At 43.7% G+C, this 27,275-nt stretch overlaps 1 protein-coding gene across 4 annotated transcripts in view; it reads left to right on the top strand.

The window, feature by feature from the left end:
- Nucleotides 1-1,411: 1,411 nt before the first annotated feature.
- Nucleotides 1,412-27,275, top strand: part of mapk8a (mitogen-activated protein kinase 8a) — a 326,366-nt gene continuing 300,502 nt past the window's right edge. For 3 of the 4 annotated variants that reach the window (XR_014569867.1, XM_083775313.1, XM_083775315.1), the window contains exons 1-11: nt 1,412-1,727; nt 8,877-9,049; nt 10,266-10,395; nt 10,828-10,886; nt 11,110-11,248; nt 16,273-16,438; nt 19,176-19,247; nt 22,117-22,314; nt 25,488-25,612; nt 26,050-26,113; nt 26,931-27,008. Coding sequence is in view for 3 of the 4 variants with exons in the window: in XM_083775313.1 (XP_083631439.1) it covers nt 1,719-1,727; nt 8,877-9,049; nt 10,266-10,395; nt 10,828-10,886; nt 11,110-11,248; nt 16,273-16,438; nt 19,176-19,247; nt 22,117-22,314; nt 25,488-25,612; nt 26,050-26,113; nt 26,931-27,008 (1,213 nt within the window). In the remaining variant the exon portion in view is untranslated. The remainder of the gene's footprint in view (nt 1,728-8,876; nt 9,050-10,265; nt 10,396-10,827; nt 10,887-11,109; nt 11,249-16,272; nt 16,439-19,175; nt 19,248-22,116; nt 22,315-25,487; nt 25,613-26,049; nt 26,114-26,930; nt 27,009-27,275) is intronic. The other variant, XM_083775314.1, reaches the window with a different exon arrangement.

Genomic DNA, 27,275 nt, shown 5'->3' with positions numbered 1-27,275 from the left:
TCGATGGGGAATACAAGCTAATAGAAACTGCAGGCTTTCTAGTCCTGAAAAGTTGCAATGCGAAAATGGAAGCATGCATCGTTCTCACGATAATTGAAAATCTAAAAATCTTTGTAAAAGAAATCTTGTTTAAAAGAAAATCTGCCTAATGATGATGTCACTGGAGGACGGTTTCTAAACTGCCCACAGCCCTCCTATGAGATACAGACTGAGTAGAAAAAAATCGTGCCATTTTAATCATGATTATTAGTGAGGACCTATTATATGAAGATAGGTTGAATAGTGGTGAAGTGGTCCTTTAACAACTATAATTAAAGGAATTTTGAAATGAAATAAAAATTTTACTTTTCAGGATTCCAATTCAGAAATAGCAAAAATGTATTCAGGATTTAAATTCAATAGCAAAAATAGCCAATCTACAAGCTCAAAACGCGTCGCACTGAGACACGTTTTGAGCTTGTATATCTGCTATTTTTGCTACAACAGTAATATGCAATGCCGCCCTCTGGAGTGAGTGGGGAAATATTGTGGCCCTCTCCACCCAAAGTTGCCCACCACTGATGTATGGTGATTAGAGCACCCCTCACTTCACACGGGTGTGATTTTTTAGTTTTTGTTGCATTCCTAAACCAATAATTTGACGACCAAGAGTGATTCCCTATAGAATAGAAAATATAAGTAGAAAAAACGGAATAAAAATATATAGGAAAAAATAAATGTAATTTTGGGGGTGAACTATATGACCTTTAACACCAATACATGGTTCTCAAACCTTTTTGTGCCATACAAGGTCCCCCAAATTAATCTGTATTTGGCCACAAAAATTCCTGGGGACCCCCTGGAACCCCCTCTAAATTCTCTAAATCCTAATTTAGAGAACCACCACTAATCTACATAATACGAGGTTGCCTTCATTTTGTCTTTGCACTTTCTTAATTTATTCTTATAAATGGCATTCAGGTACGTTTTGTGAGCATAATGCAATAACATATCAAGTAAATCCCTTCTAACCTATACTATTAGGATATTATTAGGCCTATTATATAATAACAATAATCTAGTATCTATCTATGCCAACTGCCGTAAAACTACAAAAAGAAGAAGAAGAGATCTATCTATCTATCTATCTATCTATCTATCTATCTATCTATCTATCTATCTATCTATCTATCTATCTATCTATCTATCTTTCTGATGTAGATAGGTGGGTAGACGAAGAAGACACAGGAGGAAGTGGGTGGGTGTGTCGGTGTGTGTTTGCCTCTACGGTGTTTGCGTGGACGCATCGTGACGTGTCTCTTTGCACGCATGCCCTCTGCAGTCAGGCAGTGCTTTGCTTTTTGCGCGTCGTCCGGGGCCTTGCTGTGTGTGCCGTCCTGTCAGAGCAGAGCAGAGAGACACAGGGAGAGAGACACAGGGAGAGAGAGAGAGAGAGAGAGAGAGAGAGAGAGAGAGAGAGAGAGAGAGAAAGAGCGCTGTGGATGGAAAACGTATTGCGAGTAGATTTTTTGGTGAGGTCATGTTTTTAAGCCGAACGACAGCAGCGGAGGAGACGTAAGATCATTCTTCTTCATCATCATCGGCCCACAACAACAGTCTCGTTTTATTTTGTCCTTCAAAGAGCCGTTATCCGCCATCATCGGACCGCATAGAGAAGAGAGAGAGAGCGAGCGAGAGAGAGCGAGAGAGAGACACACCACCATACGGCGTTTGGTTTGATGACAGAGGTAAAAGAGATCGTCGCTATTACGGGTTATTGTTGTAGCCTTGGTTGGGGGAGGGTCGCGGTGTGTGTGTGCGTGCGTTTGCTACTTGCCGATGCGTTTGTTGTCTTCTTGGGGGGGGGGGGTTACATTGTAGCGAGAACGATTATAGCCTTAAATGCCGTCATATCATTGTAATTACGACGTAATAACGCACATAATGTATAGGATACACTGTAAAAGCCCTCGATGTTAATGTAACTCAGAGGAGTGTACGAAATGGAACCAAAGGACGGGTCCATTTGGTTCCATCGTACACCCCTCGGAGTTGTTAGCCTACATTGTTGCAATAACGTCGTCAACCTATATGTGCACGGATATACGTACAAATCCCACCATCTTGCGTTTTTTTCTTCCAAACGTGAATTATTATTATTATTATTAAAAAATTGTACAATGATGAATGATTCCATAGCCAGGCGGAAAAAAAATGTACCTGCTGCGCCAGCCCACTGTCGTCAGAAAGCATGAAGGGTCGTGTGTTTTCCAAGGTTAAGACATTTAGCAGCAGCAGAAGGAAAATAAATCAATCGATATTGATCCTCTGGGATTTATGGTTATATATGTTGTACCGGTAAGGTTTCAATGGTATACCCCCCCCCCACCCCCTGATTCTATTCAAGGCCGTATAGTCGGCCATAGCCTTTAATTATCTGCTTCTAATTCACATGCATAGTGAGAAAGCTGTTTTATTCAATATACAGAGGCATATATGTGAGTAATACTGGAAACTATCCAAATCACGTGTTGAAATATAATTGTAATTTTATTAGAAGACATGTTATTGTATCATGCCACTGGCATCATTGTCCATTGACTGCATGCTAAAACTGAACGTGAAAGCATTAGCCTGCTATTTTAGGGCGAGGAGTATAGGGTCTGATACTGCCTTGTTAAATAAACCCTGTTCATTAAAATGATAGGCTAATCTGGCCGATAGCAAGCTTCATTAGACAAAACCCAAGCCGGGGCAATTAAAGGCCAGTGCACTGGAGGACTAGGTCAACACTAGTCCTTCTATAATGCTGAGAGGAAAGGAAGCGGAGAGGAGGTACTGCTGCTGCGTCTGGAAGCTTTGTGAGGCGTCTAGATTTCTCCTATCAGCCTCTGGGCCCGGGGCAGGGCCGGTTCTAGCCTGCCCCACTATAGGGTGGGCAGGGCGAATATATAGAGGCGGCCCTGCACGGGGTCAAATCCCCATAACCCCTGAAATGCATAGAAAACTATGCTGATGCATATCAGTTTATCTATCCATCTTCTCCTTCTTTGACCATAGCAACAGTAACCCAATTTCCATATCAGCATTTATGGCAAACGGTGTTCAGGTGGGTCTAAATTTCTCTAAAAATGCTGCTCACCCAATCTTAAATCATGCATGATAAATGGTGTATATATATATACCATCCTCATACCTTTTGATTATGTGGGCAGGACTCACATTTGGGTGGGCTCTGCCCACCCACCCCTGCCCCCCTAGAACTGGCCCTGGCCCGGGGCCCCACTGTTGGGCCGTGAGGATACCACAAGTCTCTCTAGGCGTCTAGGTCGTCCTCAGACGAGCCCTCCATCATCGCTTCCAGTCACCCCGGTTCTCCATGCTTTGAGTACATCCACGGATGTTAATGTGGGACGTCCTCTTGATCTAGGCCCTTCTGTTGGTTCCCACAGCAGCTGGCTGGCAGTCCTTGATGTCTTTGGCAGTGTCCTGCTAGACTCATTCTCCTGGCTGCTATTTTCTGTCTCACCCTTTGGTATTCCCCCATACAGGATCTTGTTGATAGCATACACTCTTGCTGATCTGTTAAGTACGGCACGCAACATTCTGGTGTAGAACCCGTCTAGAAACTTCTCCAGGGTTGGCTTCACGGTCCAGCCATATAGAAGAACAAACAGACTATACTGTTGCATAGAAGAAGCAGAGTTTGGTTTGATGGGGGAGGTTGAAGTTCCATACACTGCAGGTCATTCTGTTCAGGGCCCTCCATGCAAGGGTCTTCCTCACGTCCAGATCTTGCTCGGTTGAGTTGACCCATGAGCCCATGGTACTTGACGTCCTTCAGAGCAGTGCCTTCTGTTGTTGTCAGAGGTGGATGTTCCGGTGAGATGTCATAGGTGATACCCTCAGTTCTCTTGGTATTCAGCTGGAGGCCAACCGTGGCACACTGTATCTCCACTCTGCTCAGGAGGTCCTGTGCTGCTCCTGAGCAGGCTGATGTCGTCCGTGTAGTCCAGATCTACTACTGTGGTCTCAGCCTCCTTGGTGTTTGAGTGAAGCCAAGATCCAGCTGCTCTTGTCCACTGATGGCCTTCCTGAGTGCATACTCCAGGACTATGATCAAGAGGAAGGGGGCTATAGGGTGTTCCCTTGCATTACCCCAGCCCGGATGTCAAAATCCTCGCTGTTGCCACCTGGGGTCACCACCTTGGCCCTTGTTCCTGCATACATGATGCGGTCTCTATTGCCTCAACATATTAACATTTCTGGCGAAAGATAAACAGCGTAAGCTATTGCTAACATAAGCCGCTTTTTACAATGGAGGTCTGCGAGCAAGTAAACCGGATGTGAAAACATGCAGGTAATCTGCCCAATTCTGGCTGCATGGCGCAGTTAACTATAACTATCACCACAGCAGTTAACAGTTTGACTGTTTTACACGCTTAACCCGCATTTTAATCAACCCCCCTTCACGGCTGAGATTGTTGTATTACCTTTAGAGCATACGCTGAATTATTTGGGCTTTTAATCAGCGAAAATCCAGCGAAAAAAGCTCCCTCGGTTTGTTGTGATCCGAGCGTATCATCCACCATCTTGGTGCACCCGGAAGACGCACACAAGACTCGTCTCAATGAGGCGTTGCACCCCATGCATTTCCATTGGCCTCAATTTCCCAGAAGCCCTAGCATGTGACGATTTCCGGTTTCGTCATCAAAGCGAATGCATCTAGTCTCTATCTCCGCAACGAAGACGGATTTTCTTTTTATTTATTACAATACAGCGGATTAAACACATAAAACAAAAGGCGGGTATGTCTTATATCGCAGCGACAGTAACCTGGATTAAACCATTCCCGGCATGGAAACTGTTTTAACTTGTAAAAAGTGGTTAAAATAAACATGCTCTGGAAAAAAAATGCACGTGGCCGAAAACCACCGATGTCCTTGTTGTTGCCGTTTCTTCTGAACTGACTGATTGGATGGGAACACTATACAACAGGTGCTGCATAGGCTCTATATGCACATATGCCCATGCACATTGAAATAGCTCTACCTACTTACGGGCCTCTTCGGACTTCCTTCACATCTGTTACCGATGATACTAATTAAGGCTCTGTTCCATTTTTTATACAGTGGTTCTCAAATCTTTTAATTTCAAGGAACCCCATAACATGGATCCGTAAGGGGCCCTTACGGATCCATTTGGTCTCAGAGTTACACACAGGGCCATTTGGAATCCATTCAAGGAGGAGACTTTGAGACCCAAGGGTGTTTCCAGTGAGCCAACATGCACAATAGCAGGCAGCACCATTGACCAGCATGGAACAGAGCCTTAAGCCAAATTCCAATACCCAAAATCTCGGCCACTCACTCACTCACACTCGATCACTCCAGCATGGCAAATAACGGTGGAATTGGTGACCCGTCTAAATATGTGAACATCTTGTGGACTTCACACAACTTACATAGAGGTCTTTAAAAACGTGGCCTGAATACCGTTAATAATAACTCTGCTAATGAACAAACTGCAATAATTTACATTCAGACACTGACATTATGTGACGTCGACACGATTGTCACATATTTCAGCAGGTCACCAATTTCACTGTAACACCAACGTGCTGGAGTGAGCGAGTGTGAGTGAATGAGTGGCCGAGATTTGGGGGTATTGGAATTTGGCTTTAATTAGTATCATTGGCAACAACCTGTGAAGGAAGTCAGAAAAGGCCCGGAAGTAGGAAGAGTTATTTCCAAAATGGCGTATGTGCATAGAGCCTATTGGCAGACCACTGGCGTGTTTACTACATCCCCCTGTAAACCTGCACAGTACACTTTATGGAATCACCACTCAAAGTGTTCCATGTCTTTTTACAGGGGCTGTTGTATCTGTTTTAGTGGTGCTGTTGCATCTGCCTAACATTATTCACTGAGCACAACAACTAGTTGTTATACAACCAGGGGGTATTATGAATTGTATATGTTGTTGCTGTTGTCAAGCTAGAGACCTTGTATCTTTCTTAACCTTTACTGGTTTTCTTTGTAATTTAATGCCCAACTTCGCTACTACAGTAGAAAAAGTAGCAATATTCTTTTTTATAGGGCGAAAGTCTTTCTGTGTGTGTGTGTGTGTGTGTGTGTGTGTGTTTTCTTTAGAAATATTTAACCAATAAAAAAGTACTGAAGTAGTAACAAGAGCTGGTGATGGTGGTGACTAAATTCAATAACTACATTGGATCCACTGAAACACAGAGAGTGATATAACTGCTGGGATGAGTTCACCTATAGGTATCAAAGAACCCCCCCCCCCCCATGTTGACATTCTGACATGCTAACACAGTGATATTAATGACACTGTCCTGTTATCCACTCTAATGCGTTATGAACTTACGACTCAACTTACGACTCAACCTCTTCTCATGTAACTCATAAAACAAGACTTGTATAGTATAGTGCAATGCAGTGCAGTGAATCTCAAAGTGGGGTCCAGCAAAAGTAGTTAATATTATAGCATCACAATCATTCTAATCACCGTATACATATATGTACTAATATGTCGGATATTCAAAAACAGCAGATCTACTATTTTGCTATTTTTTAAATCTCAAAAACGTTAGGAAAATTGTGCATTCCTTAATTTTACATAAATATTTTCTTCTGGGGGTCCTGGCTGGCTGTCAGAAAACATTTTCAAATGGTGTGTGTGTGTGTGTGTGTGTGTGTGTGTCAAAATGCATATACATTTGGGGGTCCTTGACACGAAAAAGATATAGAACGCCTAGTGGATATATATGACAAACTCAAGGCCCGGGGGCCAAATCAGGCCCGTGAATGAATTATCTTTGGCGGGATGATATTCAATTAGTATTAGAACTGGCCCTCTGGTATATTGCACGGACCACCATAATACTAATAAGTCCCACAATGCACTGCGAGTGCATTGTCACGTATCGAGGGCCTGCAAGCGCAAGCATGCGTCTTCTCTTCACTATCAGCAGTGAAAGTATATAATTTGTGGTCAACTTTCAGCTACCCCTCTGGCCCGTGTGTTGAAACACAGTCCGGCCCTCGACTTGTACCAATTTCTTTATTTTGGCCCACTGTGTAATGTATTTGAGTTTGACATCCCTGCCCTAGTGTGTAGTGGAGCGTGTCTATTTTGATGTTGTTGTGAGGGACTGACACACTGTGTCTCAGAGAGAGAGAGATGCATGCATGTTTGTGACGTTGGAGGAGCAGAAGGGGAACACTGACACGTCTCACTGTGGCGATTCTTCCGTTCCTCATATGGACTGTGTTTTGTATAGCGAGACAGAGAGATGATGGCGAGTCCTGATTATTACATAAGCTCTGTTTGGCTTCCTGAGAGGGGAAGGCAGCAAGATAAAATGACCGTAGTGATGTGTTTAATTCCTATAGGCCCGGTCATATGGAAAAGTGCAGAGGGCTGTTAAACAGTGTATAACTAGAAAGATGACCATTAAATAGCAAATGTAACAACCGTGCAATAGCCGTGTAATTGCACATATTGTATTGGAAAAAGTAGAAATTGGCTACTAGTAAATAGGCTACTTATTCACATTTGGTCACGAATTATTGTCGCGCGACAAAAAATAGCCGATCTACAAGCTTACAGAGCTCAGCTTATAGATAATTGGTTCTCAAATCAAGGGTCCATTTATACGCTGGCACGATATATCTTGTGTTTAGCTATTAAACCCTGCTGTGCACGAGAACACGAGATTTGATAAAAGAGTAATTCGGCTTCTGTCGCTAGGCAACGCTTGCCACCATGGTGTGATATCATCGGAATCCAAAAACTCATTAATCCAACGTCCCGGTTAGCATATTAGCATTTCTATCGCTAGATCACAGCCGCAACTCTGGCTCAAAAATGGCCAATTACTATACTTCCGGTTCACAGGGGTAAATCGCGGGGTCTTCTTCACTGCCTTTTTCGTGCATTCTGTTGGCACTGGCACCAGATTCCAGGCACTAGCGGTGGGATGTAATCGGTTAACATAAATATTCTCTTCTGGGGGTTCCCGGCACAAAACTTTTCAGATGTGGCCGGGGTTCCCGGCACAAAACCTTTTCAGATGTGGCCGAATATATTTTGGGGGTTCATGTGACACGAAAACGTTTGAGAAGCACAGGCATATAGGAAACGTAGAAAATTGTCACTTATTCACACACAGTAATAGCCGATCTACAAGCTCACATCGAAAGGGGGGCATTTAAATGAGCATCTCTTTGCTTTGTGTTCCTATATATGTGGACCCTCCCAGCCCTCCCTCCCTCCTTCCCGGTATAACTTGACCCACTTAACATGTGCCTGTGTGGAAGACCTGCCTGCAGCGATAACAGGGCCTGGACTGGAGTCCTGGGCCGGGGTCCAAAAACTTGCAAGCGGTCACCGGTCGGTCAGTCAGTCAGGCACACAGGCTATAGGAATCTTCACCAGCATGCAGCCCAGCAGGCGCTTTTGGTCTCCAATGTGATGACAGAGGGATATTCTGAGCCTTGTGTCGCACAAAAGCATCGAAAGTAGCAGATCCGCAAGCTCGAAATTGCACCGCGTTTAGAGCTTTTTGATGCCTATGAAAACCTCATTATATGTCCAAAGGTTTTGGACATATGAGGTTTTCACCCAGATAGAGTGATATATCAAATCTTCCATCTCGGGTCTGGTTTGCTGAGTTGGTTGCGGTGGATCTATTCTGCAGCGGTCGCCTGAAGAGTGAATGTCAGCAGCAGTCTTTTAACACCTCATTTAAATGCTTTCTTAGGAGCACCAAGGGAGCCTCGCCATTTCATCGTGAGTCTTGGGTCGCGATTTCGATACACAATTCGTTGACAATTCACTTTACTTGTGTCCATCTTTGTCCCTTGTTCCCACAGAGAACATTTGTGGATGCGCAGAAAGCAGTGTTTGAAGATCACCTCGCCACCATGAACAAGAACAAAAGAGAACGGGAGTTCTACAGCATCGACGTAGGGGACTCGACGTTCTGTGTGCTGAAACGCTACCAGAACCTCAGGCCCATAGGCTCAGGAGCACAGGGAATCGTCTGGTAAGCGACGCACCCTCGTCCATCCATAGTCAGTCTTCGTCTCAATGCCAAAATAATATTGGCGCTGTTGTTTACCGTGCATCTGCACAGCATCAGCGGGATTCGTGCTAATAAATAAATATCCAATTTCATTGGTTCCATCATCCAAAAAAAATACCATATGCGATTTGGGATATTGTAATATCTTGGTAAGGGCATACACAGGATGTGTATGCCATACCAGTGTTTTCCAGTGTTTTCCAATGCATTCTCACTCCCAAGATGGGCAAGAATGGTTAACTTTTTTGGAGAGTTACAATTCTCTACGATAACTCGAACGGTGCCGAGTCAGCTGAAGCAGACTTCACGGTCACAGCGCTTGGCGGTGCCTCCTGTGGCTCAAGTCCACTTTAGACAGCGCGCCTCCGTCGCTTTAAATGTTTGGGTGCCCGGGACGGCACTGTTTGACGCCATGATATGCATTTTGGGGAGTGACAGTGTGTTGGGTTTTAATGGCTGCATTATGGTCGAGTGATGCCCTTTTTCTGAACTCTCTGTTCTCGCTGTATATTATTAGCCTTTTTTCTGGTGACTAGCCTTGGGAACCAACAGTTCCCGAGCCATGTGGCCCACACAAGTCAGGAGCCTATCTCCTGTTTCTGTAGTGTGATGCAGCTTAAGTACACACCCTGGACATGACGCTACAATAGCATGAAACCAACGCCGACATCACCGTCTTAGGGTGAACACTCTAACCGCAAGGCCACTGAGCAGCTACAAGAAGCTTTAATGATGAATATTTATCCCAAAAATGTCATCATTGCATAAATATTTGGTGTTAAAAAATATCGGGATATCAGATTGTGTCCCTATCGCACCAGCCGTACTTATGTATAAGAGTTGACATTTTTAACGCATTCTGGACGGGAACCCCTTTTGGTGTTTTAACTAAGCATTATGTTATACTTTAGCTATTGAAAAATAGCAGATCTACATGCTCATAGCGCCACCGAGTGGCGTGCTACGAGCTTGTAGGTCTGCTAAAAAAAATATATCGTGAAAATGCGGCACAAATCTTTGAATATATATTCTTTCAGAAGACTAAATGGGTTAATAATGTCTCTGTATGTTTCATGGTTATGTCATCATAAAGCCATTGTGCAGTTGAACTGTAAAAATGCATATGGCACTACTGTACTCCTGCATTTCCCATACTCATGTCCTTTTCTTCCCCCAGCTCTGCATACGACCACAATCTCGAAAGAAACGTTGCCATCAAGAAGCTGAGTCGGCCCTTCCAGAATCAGACCCATGCCAAGAGGGCGTACAGAGAACTAGTGCTTATGAAATGTGTCAATCATAAAAATGTACGTTGGGTGAAACTGCTAACACAGAACTACAGTCATTTAGTGTTTTGTCGCTGTGGGGCAGAAACCCTGCATCTCCATATTTTAGCTTTCATGTTTTTTCGTACATTAATGCCCTACTTCATCATACAAGAATGTTGCACAAAATTAAACGTTTTTAATATATCTTTGAAATAGTCAAGGAATGGCTTTGGACCAAAATGTTTCTGCGCTACAGCAGCGATCTATGAAATGTGTCAATCATCAGGGTTCAATTTGAGAAAATAAATTAATAACAATTTACCATTTTAGCCCTATATACTTCTTTGTAAGACGAACTCACACGTTATTAGCTTTAAGATGCTCCAATATATCTAATTATGACAAATTATCAAACTGTATGAACAAATCATAACAACGTTATGCTGATATGCATGTCTTGTGTTTCCACAGATTATTGGTCTATTAAATGTATTTACTCCACAAAAAACATTAGAAGAATTTCAAGACGTGTAAGTAACTCTTGGTCTGTGTGCGCACGTGCGTGCGTGCGTGCGTGCGTGCGTGCGTGCGTGCGTGTGTGTGTGTGTGTGTGTGTTTGTGTGTGCGTATCGGCTGCCAGCTTGTCTCTGTGTACAATTATTCTGCTTGCTTGAAAATATGCACATACTAAAACGATGTAATGTGTGCATGCATCTGTGTGTGTGTGTGTGTGTGTGTGTATGTATGTTCCAGATACATAGTGATGGAGCTGATGGATGCCAACCTGTGCCAGGTGATTCAGATGGAGCTGGACCACGAGAGGCTGTCCTACCTGCTGTACCAGATGCTGTGTGGCATCAAGCACCTCCACGCGGCGGGCATCATTCACAGGGTAGGGCACCATTCACCTCCTCCATGCTGTGGGCATCATTCACAGGGTAGGGCACCATTCACCTCCTCCATGCTGTGGGCATCATTCACAGGGTAGGGCACCATTCACCTCCTCCATGCTGTGGGCATCATTCACAGGGCACCCGCTTCGAATGCTATCAACGCATAATGACCAGTAGGTTACTCATCAAGACATGCAATTGAGCCAGTAGGTTCTACTGGAGCCTACTTGCAACGTCTCCATTGTATGATCTTGATAAGTAACCTACTGGTTGATATGGGTTGATAACACTCGAATCCGCTACACAGGGTACCATCATTCACAGGGTAGCATCATTCACAGGGTAGTATCATTCACAGGGTAGCATCATTCACATGGTAGCATCATTCACATGGTAGCATCATTCACAGCTAGGGTACCATCATTCACATGGTACCATCATTCACATGGTAGCATCATTCACATGGTAGCATCATTCACAGGGTAGCATCATTCACATGGTAGCATCATTCACATGGTAGCATCATTCACAGGGTAGCATCATTCACAGGGTAGCATCATTCACATGGTAGCATCATTCACATGGTAGCATCATTCACAGGGTTCATTCACATGGTAGCATCATTCACAGCTCGGGCACCATCATTCACATGGTAGCATCATTCACATGGTAGCATCATTCACAGGGTACTGAGGGTAGCATCATTCACAGGGTAGCATCATTCATATGGTAGCATCATTCACATGGTAGCATCATTCACATGGTAGCATCATTCACATGGTACCATCATTCACAGGGTTGCACTATTCTGACATTCCCGACATAAGGATGCCAGGGTAAAAGTGGTTAAAGGAATATTTCACTTTCAAACAAAAATAAACAAAATAAATGAGAAAAGTAATGATAAAAGTGAAATACATTAAAAAAATGTATCAAAGGGATATTTCTGGTTATCTGGTCTGCAGCCGCTGCTTAATACAAAGTCAATTGGTTAATGTGTCCGTTTCACTTTAAAATTTTCCTGTGCAAAACAACAACAACAACACAGCACCTGACACTATAGTGAAAGGATGGCCATTTTGCTGGAATGACGACATTCAACTAGCTTAGAAGAAATACAGATAAAACCTCAAAGGAATACCTGGAAAAATGTGCTCCTCGGATCACAGCTCTCCGCCAGGCCAGTCCATCTGAGACAACCCTGGGATGAAATATGAAAGAAAAGGTCTGTTTTGATGACTATATAGATATTTGCGTGTTGGATCTGTAGGAGTAACATGTTTTGCGAAAATTGGCCTCCTGGTGGCGCTATAGCAGGCCAATGTGAAGAACTTGGGGCAGAGGTCCTGTTTCACGCCAATTAGTATTCGCTGTACACACGAAGGGACAGAAGGACGGACGGGGGACAAAACATTCTCCGCCGGAGCCAATTAAACCAATGGACTTGCCATGTTTCTATCTCGGCTCTCCGTAAAAAAAACAGACCTAGAGCTGCATGACTCATTACATGACGCACACTAGTGTACATGCAGGCAACACTGCATGAATGTAAATTCAGTTATATCAAAGTAAGCAGGGCAGACATTCATTGCAGCAGCACTCGCTAGAACAAACATGTTACATTTATGGTGTTTGAGAGCCCATGCATAGATGATGAACAGGGGCGGATTTAGCAATTACAGTATGTTTTAACAGCGGGCGACAGCCAGAAGTGAATTATTTTGTCGAGACCCGGCAACTACTGGTGATAGCTGGCTATAGCAGGCGAACGGGCGATGGTCGAAAAGTGGGCGGAGGAACGTCGGCTGAAAAGATAAAAATAATTCAACATCGTCCAGCGATAGTGGGTGATTAGGCGATAGCCAATTAAATTCATGTGTCGCTCGCCATTGTTCTCCCGCTGTTAAAACTAGTGATGCACCGAATATTCGGCCACAGAAAATATTCGGCCGAAAATGACTAAACATTTTCGGCCTATTCGGTTTCGGCCCGAATAGGCAGAAAATATATCACCGAATAGTGTATGCAATTAATGCATTTAAAAGTGCTGAATAAATTTTTTATGGACCCATAACAGTGATTATTATTTACGTTAAGTTTTGCCATAATCATGTATTTTGCCATAATCAGGTAGCTTTAATAATAATCATGACAGCAATGGTAGGAAAAAAGATATATAATATTAATCATATTCGGCTATTCGTTTCCTATATTCGGTATTTGGTTTCGGCCAAGAACTTCCCTTTTGGTGCATCCCTAGTTAAAACGCACTGTTAGGGACTCGAGGCAAAGCTCAACTTTGTGTTCTCAGTCCTGGTGACTGATGTCAGTCCTGAGGATTTCATAGGGGTCATTTAATGGCATCAGTGTAGATTTTCTAAAAATCATTTTCAGTCTTGGGATTCTTTTTGGCTTTAAGCCCTGCAAACCCTTCACTTGCTACCCTAGGAACAATGTGGGACTGGGAACCCAGGTAGCATAGGAGCATACTTTGTATCAGAAAAACTAAATAGAATCCTCATTGCAATACTGTACCACACTGTATAGGCAACTTTGGCCAGCATGACTGAGATAGTTAATTAGCCTACTCACCACTGCTGCTACGGAGGATGAAAGAGAACACACTTGTTCCAGAGTGTGTAGGCCTACATTGTTTTGTTCTCACTTGACAAGTGTCAAGATGGCCTCAATAGAACTCAGGTTTCCTCTAAAAATGGTGTGCTTTTCAAAATAAGAGTCTCTTTTAGAAATGTTCATTAGTCAACAACACTTGTTTTATTTTGAAAATCGACTTACTGGATGGAAGTAGCGCAGGTGAAACTACTTCACATTGGGGAGAAATAAACTGGAATGGTTGATTTTCAGGGGGTCCCCTATGCCTCTGGGCTCCACGCAAATGGCCTGGTGTGTGTGGCGTGGTCCCTAAATCCCTCTGATGAGGAATAGACTGACAGCATGGCACTATGTGGGTCTACGTAGATGGCAGTACAGTGTGTGATGATGGGGACGAGTTTTTTTTTTTTTTTTTTATATATTTTTTGTCCCACGATTTTGTAACCCATTTTTCACCCCTGTGTCAATCATCCTGTGATGTGATCCTGGGCTCTACACACCCTCCGCCAACCTAGGGAGAGCAACGGACTTAACTCATGCTTCCTTCATGCTTGAGTGTCCAAGTTGCTCCTTTACACCTGACAGGGGGGAGTTTTCCTGGTTGGACGTAGCGCGTGGAAGGAACACGTTATTCCAACCAGTTCCTTTCCCCTCCATCAGGCGTCCCGGCTGACCAGGGGGAGGCAGTTTAGAGACCAGGATTACTGCATGTTTTTGTGAGGGTACCTACCCTAGGGGACACGGGGAGAACATGCAAACTCCACACAGAAAGGCCCGAGTATTGAACAATCATGTTAACAAATAGTGACAGTTTCGGGCCCGTAAAAGCGCCTGTCCTGATAGGCAAACATGTGAGCCTATAGATTGGCTATTTGTTCGGCGAAGAGATTCGGTGTAGAGGGGTGAAAAGGAGTTGGTATGGATGATATGCACACAGCTGCCATCTTGCCAGCAAGGTGCTACCTAGGTGCAACTTCCCATAGACAGCCCATTCATCCAAACAGAACAGCTGTCCTATCTAATTGTATTAAATAACGTCAAACTCACCAACATTGCAGCTGTACGGAAAGCTTGAATTATCCTCTTTCTATCTGCAATGTGTTTGTTTAATACAAATCCACTGTAGACATCTTATGAGCTACTCCCTGTCAAGAAATTCCTTGCAGATGATTTTTTTCAAAGTACTGGAGTTTGGAAGTGCTCGTTGACTATCACCCAACAGCCCATGTGTACCACCTGTTTAGAATTTGCACATAATGCAGGAGGCAGCAGGAGGTTGCTTTACTGATAACGAGTGCTTCCAAACTCTGACACTCTGACACAGGAAGTATATAGTAGCTCATAACATGTCTACGTTATTTAATACAATTAAATAGGACTTTTCTGTTTGGATGAATGGGCTGTCTATGTGAAGTTGCACCTAGGTAGCACCTTGCTGGCAAGATGGCAGCCGTATGCATATCATCAATAGACCCCCCCGGGCCATGAAACATATAGGATTTAAGTGATTAAACTCCTCCATACTTCTCCTCTGACCTGCAGTAGTTTGAGATAAAACAGGGGAGCTCTAATTAGCAGTCTCCTCACGATACTCTCCCGTGGATGAACTCACTTCAAAGATATACATGTTAAACCGCGTCATCATGTTGGCTTAAGAACTCATTTAATGAGCCGTATAATAATTAAGTTCTCCCTTTGCAGCAGAGCTTTGGAATTCACACCGCTCACCGCAAACGCGCTGGTGGTGGTGTGCACTGGAGAATTAATTAACCCACAAATAGTAACCTACAACAGGGGTCTTCAACAGGGGTCCTCCTCAGAGGGGTCCTCAGAGTTAATACAGGATGGCTGCCAAATCGGCATGTGATATAAACCTTTTTGAGCGGTGCAGCCACTCCATTGAGTGTCTCTGGCTGGCTGGGTCCTTGACTGGCTGGCTGGGTCCGTCCGAGCACGGAAATGTGTTTTTTCACCACCAAGTGTCACTGTTGTGCAGCCTAACACACACACAAACAAACACACACACACACACACAAACACCCTAAACATACGGACAGACAGACAGACATAGGGATGGACGGACATTTCTGGTTGTAGGAGTGGTTGCACCACTCAAAAATAGCCATTCTACAAGCTCACAATGCCTCGAACTGCAAGGCGCCGTGAGCTTGAAGTACGATTGTCTGTAAAAATATGCATTAACATGAATCCAACACAACGCTACACAGTGACAGTGCTGTCAAACAACTCTATGGAGCTATCTATGAAATCTATGAGAAAGTTTAATTATATAGTGGGGGTGGGGGAACCTGAAATGATGCAGGGGCCTGCTTCATTTCTCTCTCAGCCTAGGGGTTCCTTGGACTCAAAATGACACTCTTCTTGGCCTGTGTTCCTCCTTCCTCCACAGGACCTGAAGCCCAGTAACATAGTGGTGAAGTCAGACTGCACACTGAAGATCCTGGACTTTGGCCTGGCTCGGACCGCCGCCACCGGCCTGCTGATGACGCCCTACGTGGTGACGCGGTACTACCGAGCCCCCGAGGTCATCCTGGGCATGGGCTACCAAGCCAACGGTCAGTAGAGCTGCCTGTCTGGTGTCTGCTGTCAAATGCTTTTCTGTTTAGCCTTTTAGGCTTCGTAATCCAAAATGACCCAGGGCAGATATGACAAATGAATATACAAAGAAATGACTGAGGATTGTGTAATAATTGTGACAGGCCTAGTCACTGGTTGTCAACCTGTGAGTGGGGGGGTCAGATGGGTGGGTTAATTCACCAAAGCTTTCAACATTTTCAAGCGAGTCCTGATCCCTGAAAGGTTGACAACTATACTGTTAAAAGTGATGTGTTTGGGTTCAAACAAAAAGGGTTCAGTAATGGGAGTTTTCTGGTCTCTCTTTAGTAAGCAGAACATAATCAATGCAATCCAATCAGGAGTTAAAGATCAATTTCACTTGTTTATCTCCCGATTGGATGAAATTGGTATCGTGAATAAAATATTTTCTAGTTCACTAAATGGCTGCAGAGATGAGATGGGGAGACCCCCGTTACTGAACACTCTAAAGTCTAAAGCAATGATTATTATCAGAATAGAGAGCTATGTACAGTAACACTTAAAACTAACTTACAGCACCTTTAATCTACTTAAATTACATTTAAATTGTGACCACAAATCCATATGTTTATCTAATATAGTGAAAATAGGTTTCATGATCCACATATTTATTCTTAAGTAGCATGGTGCTTCTGTGCATAACTGGATTTGGTGGTTATGAGATTATTGCTTCCCGAACTAACCCCTTCTATACTCTACCTTCTTCTCAACTCGTACATCGTACAATCCTGTGTTAAGTAGACAACTCGTACATAATACAATCCTGTGTTAACTAGACAACTCGTACATGGTGCAATCCTGTGTTACGTAGACGATATTCAGCCACTCGATGCAGCCCTTTTACAATACCTCTGTTGCTTTGGCAGCAAAGGCAACAATCATGTAGTCATGACATTGTAACACAGTGGCTGCCTTACACGATTATTTTTTAGTGTAAAATAAAAGTACATGAAAACAGATAATGGCTGCCATAAGAGCTAAGAACTAAACATTCTAGAGTTTGGACATCCTGGCAAAAATATTTCAATTATTATAATCTTTTTACAATTCATAGTGTACTTTTATCGCACACCTTTGTAAAAAAAAGTGTGACTGTATTATTTCCTTGTTTTCATGAAAATGTTGTCTATATAAACCCTTTAACACGGAAGATTTTACGCTGTACTTCTCTCTTTGTTCACGTCTCGTCCACTGCGCTAGTGGACATTTGGTCAGTGGGCTGCATACTGGCCGAAATGGTTCGCCATAAAATCCTTTTCCCGGGAAGGGACTGTATCCTTGCATCATTCTCCCTAAAAAAAGAAAGAAACGCTTCTAATCGTAACGCTTTCTTATTTATACGTTCCTTGTTAACATTCTGTTGAAATGCTGTGCTGGTTCCAATCTGTGCGGTGCTTTGCATTTGGCAACGGCGCCAAGATGAGACTGTAAGATCTTTCCTCTGGATGGCAATCAATTCTTGGCACGGGGGGGGAAACAGAAAACGCTCGCCAGGTTTTTCAGGCAATCACTACTAACTAAAAGAGTTCAATATAATACTCCTCCTTCAAGAGTGAGTTTTAGGACGGTCATGGGCTATGATCTTTATAATACTCCTCCTTCAAGAGTGAGTTTTAGGACGGTCATGGGCTATGATCTTTATATAATACTCCTCCTTCAAGAGTGAGTTTTAGGACGGTCATGGGCTATGATCTTTCTGCAACAAGTCATCGTTCATCTTCATTCCCCCCCCCACCCCTAACACCCATGGGGGGAATCTTCCTTCTCACATCTGACATAAGCCTCCAGCTGCTGCTGCTGCTGCTGCATGCTGTCTGCTTTCAATTTTCATCCACGCTGCATACTTTCTTTTGGCTCTTTTTGACTACTTTCAGAACAATAAGGGCCTATTCATACTCCTATTTTAGAGTCGGTTCGGCTCTGTAGAGCCTACAATGTGACGTCATTTGAGGTTCGGGGGGCGGGTTCCGTCCTAAAGTCGGCTATTCGGTGCTACTGAAAATTTCTGACGAGCCGAAATCATTTCGGCACTACAGCGCATGAATCGGCCCTATGCTCCGTGTCATCTAATGCAGGGGTCTTCAGCAGAGGGTCCGGGACCCCTATAGGGGCAGTCCTCAGAGTTAGCCTACTTTGTGTGATATGAACTATTTATTATTATTTTTTTTACGTTAATCACTTAAACCATAGCATCACTTTTCTGGGGGGAACATTAGCCGAAAATAGCACATCTACAAGCGAATAAGTTAGCTTGTAGATCTGCTAATAAAGGGTAAAAAAGCACCCGGCGTGTTGCGTTGATGTTGTGCGACGTTTTCTCTTTTTCTGCATAGATTATTTTCATGACTTCCACCTCTTCCCCCTTCTTTCAGGTTTGGTTCTGGTTATGATGGAAACGTAAAAAAAAGAAAGAATCACGATCACTGAATTGTTACTTTTCAGGTTATAATATGGAAAGGTTCTGGGTATAGGTTAAACCTTTTGTAGTTCCAAAAGAGCCGTTTTTCCTCATCCACGCCACACCATCTTTCTTTGTTTTCTTTGTGTTTGACTTTTGTATTTATTTCCTTTTGTGTGTGTGTGTGTGTGTGTGTGTGTGTGTGTCTGTGGTCTGCATGCTCTCCCTCCTCCTCCTCCTCCTCCTGTCATCATCATCATCATCATCACCATCACCACTCCTCCCGGTCATCCGTGCAGTGGACGTATGGTCAGTTGGGTGCATTGTGGCCGAGATGATCCGGGGGAGCGTGTTGTTCCCCGGCACTGATCGTATCCTTCTCCCACCCCCCCACCCACCCACCCGTCAGTCACTTCATCCTGGGTGAAGTGATGTACATCCGCCACACCCTCCCCTCCCCTCCCCACCCCCCCACCCCCCCACCCCACCCTTTTCAGTTGCCATCTGATCCATCCCCAGAGTAACAGTGGTGGAAAAAAGTACTCACATTCTAAAAGACGTCTTCTACATCCAGACAGTTTTCAGTCGTCGTTCTTCGATTTTTCAAAAATAGCAGACCTAAAAGCTCGTAGCGCTTGTAGATCTGCTATTTTTCAATAGCTAAAGCATAACATAATGCGAACACCAAAAGGGGTTCCCGCCCCAAAATGGGTTAACCCATTTAGACCCGAGGACGATTCCATACAAATGTCTTCTAAACACGACAGTTTTCTGAAAAACCTCGTGTTTCTATGTCAGTTGGTTCTCAAGTTTTTCATGTCAAGGAACCCAAAAACGATATCGGATACGACCGTTATCTCTGTATTGAATAGGCGAAATCATCCGTTATCAGCACCTTTCAATATAGGGCCAATATGGCCATACTGGCATATACTCACCCTTGAGCTGAACGTGTCATTTCCAACTCTATTGTCGGCGCATGGAAACTAGGGGCTACTAATATATACTATTCTCTACCTATCGGGACGTAACGTCGCAACGCTCGGCACGGCGACTCTCTCGGCTATAGCACCTCGCTCGGCGGTGCCTCACGTGGCTCAAGGCCACCAGACATAGCGCTCCTCCGGCATTGACATCAGTGACATTATCACCGGTCACAATAGGTGATAATGACATACTGAGACAGTGAGTATGCCAGTATGGCCATTTTGGCCCTATTGAAAGGTGCTGAGAACGGATGACTTCGCCTATTCAATACAGAGATAAAGGTCGATTGGGGTGATATATAATTGGCTGCCGACCACCATCTGAATATGTAGTTCCATAGGTACCCCCCAGAAGCAAAGAGTTGAGTTAAAACGTTCGCTCTGAAAGAATATATATTCCAAATTTGTGCCACATTTTCACGATAAAAAAAAAATAGCATAACTACAAGCTCGCACTCCCGCGATATGAGCTTGTAGATCTGCTATTTTTCAACACCAAAAAGGGTTCCCGCCCAAAATGGGTTAAGTAAAAGCATCAATACTGCAATGCAGAACCACTGCTTATGCAGAATGTTCTATTTCAAGTTTTCAAATGTATGAAGATATTTTGAAAATAGCTGAGCTTGCAGGTCGGCTATTTTCAAATGACCGAAATGTATACAGGGTATAGTGTGGTATAGTGTGTTTTATAATAATGATCTACAAAGTAACTCGTAACTTTTCATATAATTGTAGTGGAGTAAAATTACAATATTTATTTAGTATTGGAAATACTCCAGGAAATACCTCAATATTGTACAGTAGTTAAGCAAATTAGTTACTTTTTCACCACTGCAGAGTTCCCTTCCGATCACGTTCCCATCCGCTCCACCATATTCCTACTGGGTTTACATCCAGACAGTCTCCTCCTCCTCCCAACCCTCTGCTGCCCCCATATCACCTTATGAACACTCCCAACTAGGGCTGTGAATCTTTGGGTGCCCCACGATTCGATTCCGATTACTGGGGTCACGATTGGATTCAAAATCGATTCTCAATCCAAAAACGTTTTTTTTTTTGAGATATTTTTTTTTCCAGATTCAAAACGATTCTCTATTCAAAATGATTCTCGATTCAATACATAGGATATCGTCACACTCTACTCCAGCCAACTGAAGTGACTATACTACAGTAACTTGAAAATGACTGAAGACATGATGTTTACTGTGATTAGGGTAAGCTTACAATTCATATCACAAACACCATGTAGTGAAAACTCCTGTAACTCTAACCAGAAGATTCGATATTCTAATTTGAATCGATTTTTTTTATACCCCTACTCCCAACCCTCTGCTGCCCCCATATCACCTTATGAACACCAGAATAATATCGTTGCGCTCGGGGCAGAATCTCCATATTCTACCTTTTGTTTTGTAAATTAACGCCCCCACTTGATCACACTACAGCAGCGTCACACAGAAGCATCAAAAGAAGCAGATCGGCGAGTGTGAAGCGACGCATTTTGAGCTTGTCTATCTGCTACTTTTGCTGCCATTTTTTAATTTTGAATCCTGAAAAGTAACAGTTTCGGACATGTGAGGTTTCCACCCGACAGAGATGAGGACCACTGCAGAGTATAGTAGAATTTAAAGGGATGTCTTCTAGAGAATACTACCAGATAGTTATGGTTTGAGTCGACAGTTATAGAGGAAGAAGATGCAGTTTGTGCTTTATCACTACAGATCATGTGGATTTTAAAGCTGCAGTCCATAATCCAGGCCATTTTGGCAGTGTGACACCCGCACACAACCAAGCATGAAATGACCTGTCTTCTCCACTAGTCCCTCCCTAACGTTTTAGTCTAGTTTTTATTTGATGACGAAATTAATTGTCAATAAATTTATTGACAATATATGGTATTTATTCAGTCATGGTTTTAGTCATTATTTATAGTCTTCATTTAGTTTTCAAATACGTTTTTTTTAAATGAAAAAGGTAGTCGACGGATTTAAAACAAATGGCATCAAATGGTTATGGGGGTCCGTGGCCTATGGGATATCAAACTCGGGGTCCTTGAAATGAAAAAGTATAGATTGGTCAATGTCACTAAGAGCAGTTATGGATTGCAGCTTGAAGTACTTTTCTTTGTTTGCGGATGAGAAGCGATGTCTGCATACATGTACTTGTACGTCCATGTGTGTGCGTGCCGTGCGCTGCACTGTGCCGTATAGTGTCTCTGTGTGGTGTACGTTTTCCCTAACGCCGCCCGCCTCAGACATCGACCAGTGGAACAAAGTGATAGAGCAGCTGGGGACTCCGTCTCAGGAGTTCCTGATGAAGCTAAACCAATCGGTGAGGACGTACGTGGAGAACAGGCCGCGCTACGCCGGCTACACCTTCGAGAAGCTCTTCCCCGACGTGCTCTTCCCCGCCGACTCCGAACACAACAAACTGAAAGGTATCTCAGTTAAAGGTATTTTTGTGGCAGAAACGTCTCACCCTCCACTTTCTAACTTTTTGTGTTATTTTATTATTATTTATTAGTGGTGCAACCACTCCAAGGAACAGCAATGTCCGTGTCTATGTGTCCCCCTATGTGTTGTTCACCTATGTGACGTTAATGAGCACCAGTATGACTATTAGTACCAGTAGGGGCGCTGTTGTGCCAGAAACAGAGAGAGAGAGTGCTGCACTGTTGCCTGCTAATGTGAGAGAGAGAGAGAGGGGGGGGAGTTGCACCACTCAGTTCAAACGGGTGTGATTCTTTTTTATGAATGCCCTATTTGATCATACTACAGTGAGCGTCACACAAATGCATCAAATCTTGCTACCATTTTTTTTTTATCCTGAAAAGTTATACAGTAGTCTTGGACGTGAGTGCGGAGTCGCCTTCGCGTTTGAGTAAATGCAACCCGATATGGACAGAATAGTAAATCCACGTCCCCCCCCAGATGTATGTACTGTATGTATGTACTATCCCCGTATGTATTTAATTCAGTCTGACCAGGAGCAGGGATAAAACATATCCCCGCTGGCCCTACAAATCAATGACAAGACAGATATCAAAAGCACAGGCATGGATTTTCTAGTAAATCCAACCCTGTGTATATACATGCGCTGTATATATCGATCGCACGTTTTGGGTGAAACAAGCATGCTGATATATGTCTGAAAATGTAGATGATAATTTGTTCATCACATAATAAGTACCCATAACCTTATTTATTGACAACGACATTTGCATTTTTATTCAACACCGAAGTCCCACAGGAGTTATTGTATTCAGTGCTCCACCATTTTGTCTCCACTAGCGTGTGAAAAATACAACTATAATGTCTCACATCTTTTCAGCATGAAATCAATTTCAGTAAAATAATTTACTTCCCCTGGTTGGTGAAATCGGTAAAATGCAGCCCCAGGTCCATAGATTACAATTATTATACAATGATAATTTAGCCATTTAGCGGACACTTCTTATCCAGAGTGTGATATCAGCGTAAACAGAGTAAGCGTGAACTGTAGTCAAAGAACTGCGAGGTAAATAGTGACAGAAGTAGAGTGCTGCTGAGAGAACGTTGTGGCGGGTCAGAAACTAGGATACCAGGTAAACAATGAATCTAGCATCTTGTCTAAACGACACGCAAGCGTGCAACGTCCATGCAATGACATTCTCAACATTTGTGGTCAAGAAAGACGAATAAAAATATGTAACCAATCTATATCTCACACAGTAGCCTATATAACTAGCATCTATCAAAGGTATAGCAAGACGGGAATAGAACAAGGAGAGTGGTTCAAGGTTCTTTATCATTTGTCTCCCGAGGAAGAAATGTGTCTTAGACAAAGGGCCCGCATGCAAGAGTAGCCCTTATGTCCATGTCGCCGCAGTGCAGCGCCAATACATCTTTCTTGCATCAAAGAGAAAGAAAACAGAAGGGGGGAGGGGGGGCATAGAGGGCGGGGGGGGGGGGGGGGGAGTGTAAGAAGACATCACATCACATTTCAAGTAAGATTGATAATACTCGGCTGTGCAGGCACGTTTCTGAGTGGGGGTGGCGGAGGCTTGGGCCAGGCACAAACAAGCTCTCCTCCCACACATACCATCGAAAGGGATGAGCTGCGCGGGGAGGGGGGGGGGGAGGAGTGCTAGGGGGTGAGGCGGGGTCAGTGCCAATTCAATTAAATTCAATGGTATGTATTGGATTGAAAGGTTTACATTGCCAAAGCAAATATGTCTCTGTCGGGTGGAAACTTCACATGTCCAAAAACTGTGACTTTTCAGGATTCAAATTTTAAAAATAGGAAAAAGTAGCAGATCTGCTACTTTTGATGCTTTTTTGTGTGATGCTGTAGTACTCTTTTAAAACAGGCCTGAAAACGTTCCTGTTTCGGAAGGCGTTCTCGTGTTAAATTGTTGTCGTTTTTGCACTTGATTATTTTTTATTTTTGATAACCCTATTTTAACCTGTGATTGATTATATGTTTTAACCATGTAGCACTCTGAGATTCCCTGTGAATGAAAAGTGCGATACAAATCAAATTCATTATTATATTTATTATTATTATTATTAGTACTAGTAGTAGGGCATGACCACAAACAGTTTGAATATGGAGATGGAGAAGTTTCTGCCTGACTGCAATGAAATTTGAAACTAAAAAATCGAAGTGTCTCCTCAGCCATGAATTCTACAATAGCCTCCATGGTCACCCCCGCTTTGAATGTTATCAACCCATAATCACCATTAAGGTTACTTATCACTCAAATGCAATGGCGCCAGCAGGCTCGCCTGGAGTGTACTGCATGTGCTGCTGTGATTAGGAAACACGGAAATCACTGCCGCCGAAGTGAAAACATTGTGAAAATGACTTGCTCTGCCGGTTAAGACTGATATGAGGTTACGGGATTTACGTGGCCGGTTAAGAATGAGGTTAGGCTTAATGTTAGTCGGCTCCATGCGAGCCTGCTGGCTCAATTGCATTCGAGTGATAAGCTAATCTACTGGTGATTATCGGTTGATTTTTATACAAATCTGTTGCTATGGTAAATCATGTTCGAAGGCTGCGTTTCCTCCATGTTTTGACGTGCTGATGTACTTTTCCTTAATTGGAATGTTGCTGAGCTCGGCAGCCATGGCTCTATAGGTCGAGCAGAGGTCACTCCACGCCGTGTAGGTTCAGACCTGCCTTGCCCATTTTAGCTGCGCACCGATTGGTTGTTCTGACATGTACAGTAAGCCCACAGGGAAGGTATACGGCTCTCGCCTGCATTTACTGGTCAGCTGCCATGTAAACCCTACAGGGTGATATGACAGCCGACCAATCGGAGCAAGCTTATTACCCTCTCTGTCCTTTTCATCACCCCTCTTATGCATGTCAAATAAAGGCTGGGAATGTTTAATATGCTATAACATGATTTTATACACAATAGTGTCACAGATCTTTGAATATATTCTTTCACTGCTTCTGGGGGCGGGGTCCCTGGTACTAAACATTTTCATATGGGGGTCGGCGGCCCAATACATATCATTTTGGGGGTCCTTGATATGGAAAAAGTTCGAGCACCACCGATATACAGTAGAAAAGTGTCAGGATTTAGAAGACGTTCAAAACGTCTTACGGTATATGCGTCTGCTGTGTCCTCTGCAGCGAGCCAAGCCAGAGACCTCTTGTCCAAGATGCTCGTCATCGACGCCTCCAAGCGCATCTCTGTGGACGAGGCCCTGAAGCACCCCTACATCAACGTGTGGTATGACCCAGCGGAGGTGGAGGCGGTGAGTGAATCAGCCAATGGATAATAATAATAATAAAAAAACAAGAAATGACTCAAGTCTTTATATCTTCAGCTTGCATTCCATTCCCTTGCATATTGTACCTTAGTGGGTCTTTCTGTAGTCACGTCTGCAGTCATGGTGTGGTGTGGGAGAGGAGAGCGGGCTTGGAGTCCCACTGGCCGTGGGCCTTACTGTCCCATTGGCCGTATAGGGCTAGTCTCCCATTGGCTTAGATGCCAGCCAATCATGAAAATCTCACCACTAGACCACGTGACTAGACTAGAAAGTCTGATCATTGATCGGGAAAAAAGTGTATCACACATATTGTTGATACATGATTCCATAGGGTTACGTAAACATTATAATGAACCGTGTGAACCGTGTCTTGCTTCGATCTATGTTTTGTTTTCACCTCTCTCTCTCTCTCTCTGTCTCAGCCTCCTCCGAAGATCACAGACAAACAGCTGGATGAGAGAGAGCACACCGTAGAAGAATGGAAAGGTTAGACAATTAAGACTAAAAAGGATATAACAAAAAAAAAAGTCCTGGGGACTTTGTTTCCATTGTGGTCCCACCATGCATTCAAATCATCCGAGAAGGTTTTGGTGACTTATGTCACTATTTACTGTGCCTTGTTGTATATCGACTACAGCTCTGCTTATTGTGATCTCGCACTCGTACGTCGCGCTGCATAAGATGCATCTGCTAGATGCCTAAATTGTAAGCTGTCGCACATTTCTGAAATACAACCTCGACTCTAAACCTGCTTGACATCCATCGCCATCGACCAACAAACTGTTTATTGGGAGTGAAGCGGCTACATGATCTGCTGGCGAGCATCATCTCTCAATTCCGCACTCGCGGCTCAAGTTTGCCAAGCATACTGTAATGACCTGTAATAGAGGAAGTCTGGTCATGGATATCTGACGGCTACAAACGGAAGCCCAGACAGACATTATGCCTATTCAATTTCTGAGGGCGAACATGCAACATAGCCAATCTACAAGGTCACTAGTGTTGTGAGCTTTTATACCGGATATTTTCAGTTAAAATGGGAGGGCCCTGGGGGACTCTGATTATCGTCGCCCTGGGGGGGGGGGGGGGGGGGGGACTCTGTTTTTTCTAAATGAATGCCCAAAAGCATCAAAAGTATAGCAGATCCTCACACCACGTTTTGACCTTGTAGATCTATAATTTTTTTATTGGAATCCTGAAAAGTAACAGTTTCAGACATAATGAGGTTTTCACCCGACAGAGATGATATAGAGTGTAAATAATGTGAGACTTGACTCTTTGTTTTGTGTTCTTGCCTTGGCAGACCTGATCTACAAGGAAGTGTATGAGTGGGAGGAGTATACGAAGAACGGCGTGATCAGGGGCCAGCCGTCTCCTTTAGGTGAGTAATAAAGAACGGTGTGGTCAGGGGCCAGCCGTCTGCTTTAGGTGAGTAATAAAGAACGGTGTGGTCAGGGGCCAGCCGTCTGCTTTAGGTGAGTAATAAAGAACGGTGTGGTCAGGGGCCAGCCGTCTGCTTTAGGTGAGTAATAAAGAACGGTGTGGTCAGGGGCCAGCCGTCTGCTTTAGGTGAGTAATAATGAACGGTGTGGTCAGGGGCCAGCCGTCTGCTTTAGGTGAGGAATAAAGAACGGCGTGATCAGGGGCC

This window comes from Protomyctophum parallelum (genome assembly GCF_964188405.1).
Source record: "Protomyctophum parallelum genome assembly, chromosome: 10".
In the NCBI taxonomy this organism is placed as follows: domain Eukaryota; kingdom Metazoa; phylum Chordata; class Actinopteri; order Myctophiformes; family Myctophidae; genus Protomyctophum; species Protomyctophum parallelum.
Note: the sequence above shows the minus strand (reverse complement) of the source record. Positions and strands in the feature narration are given on the sequence as shown.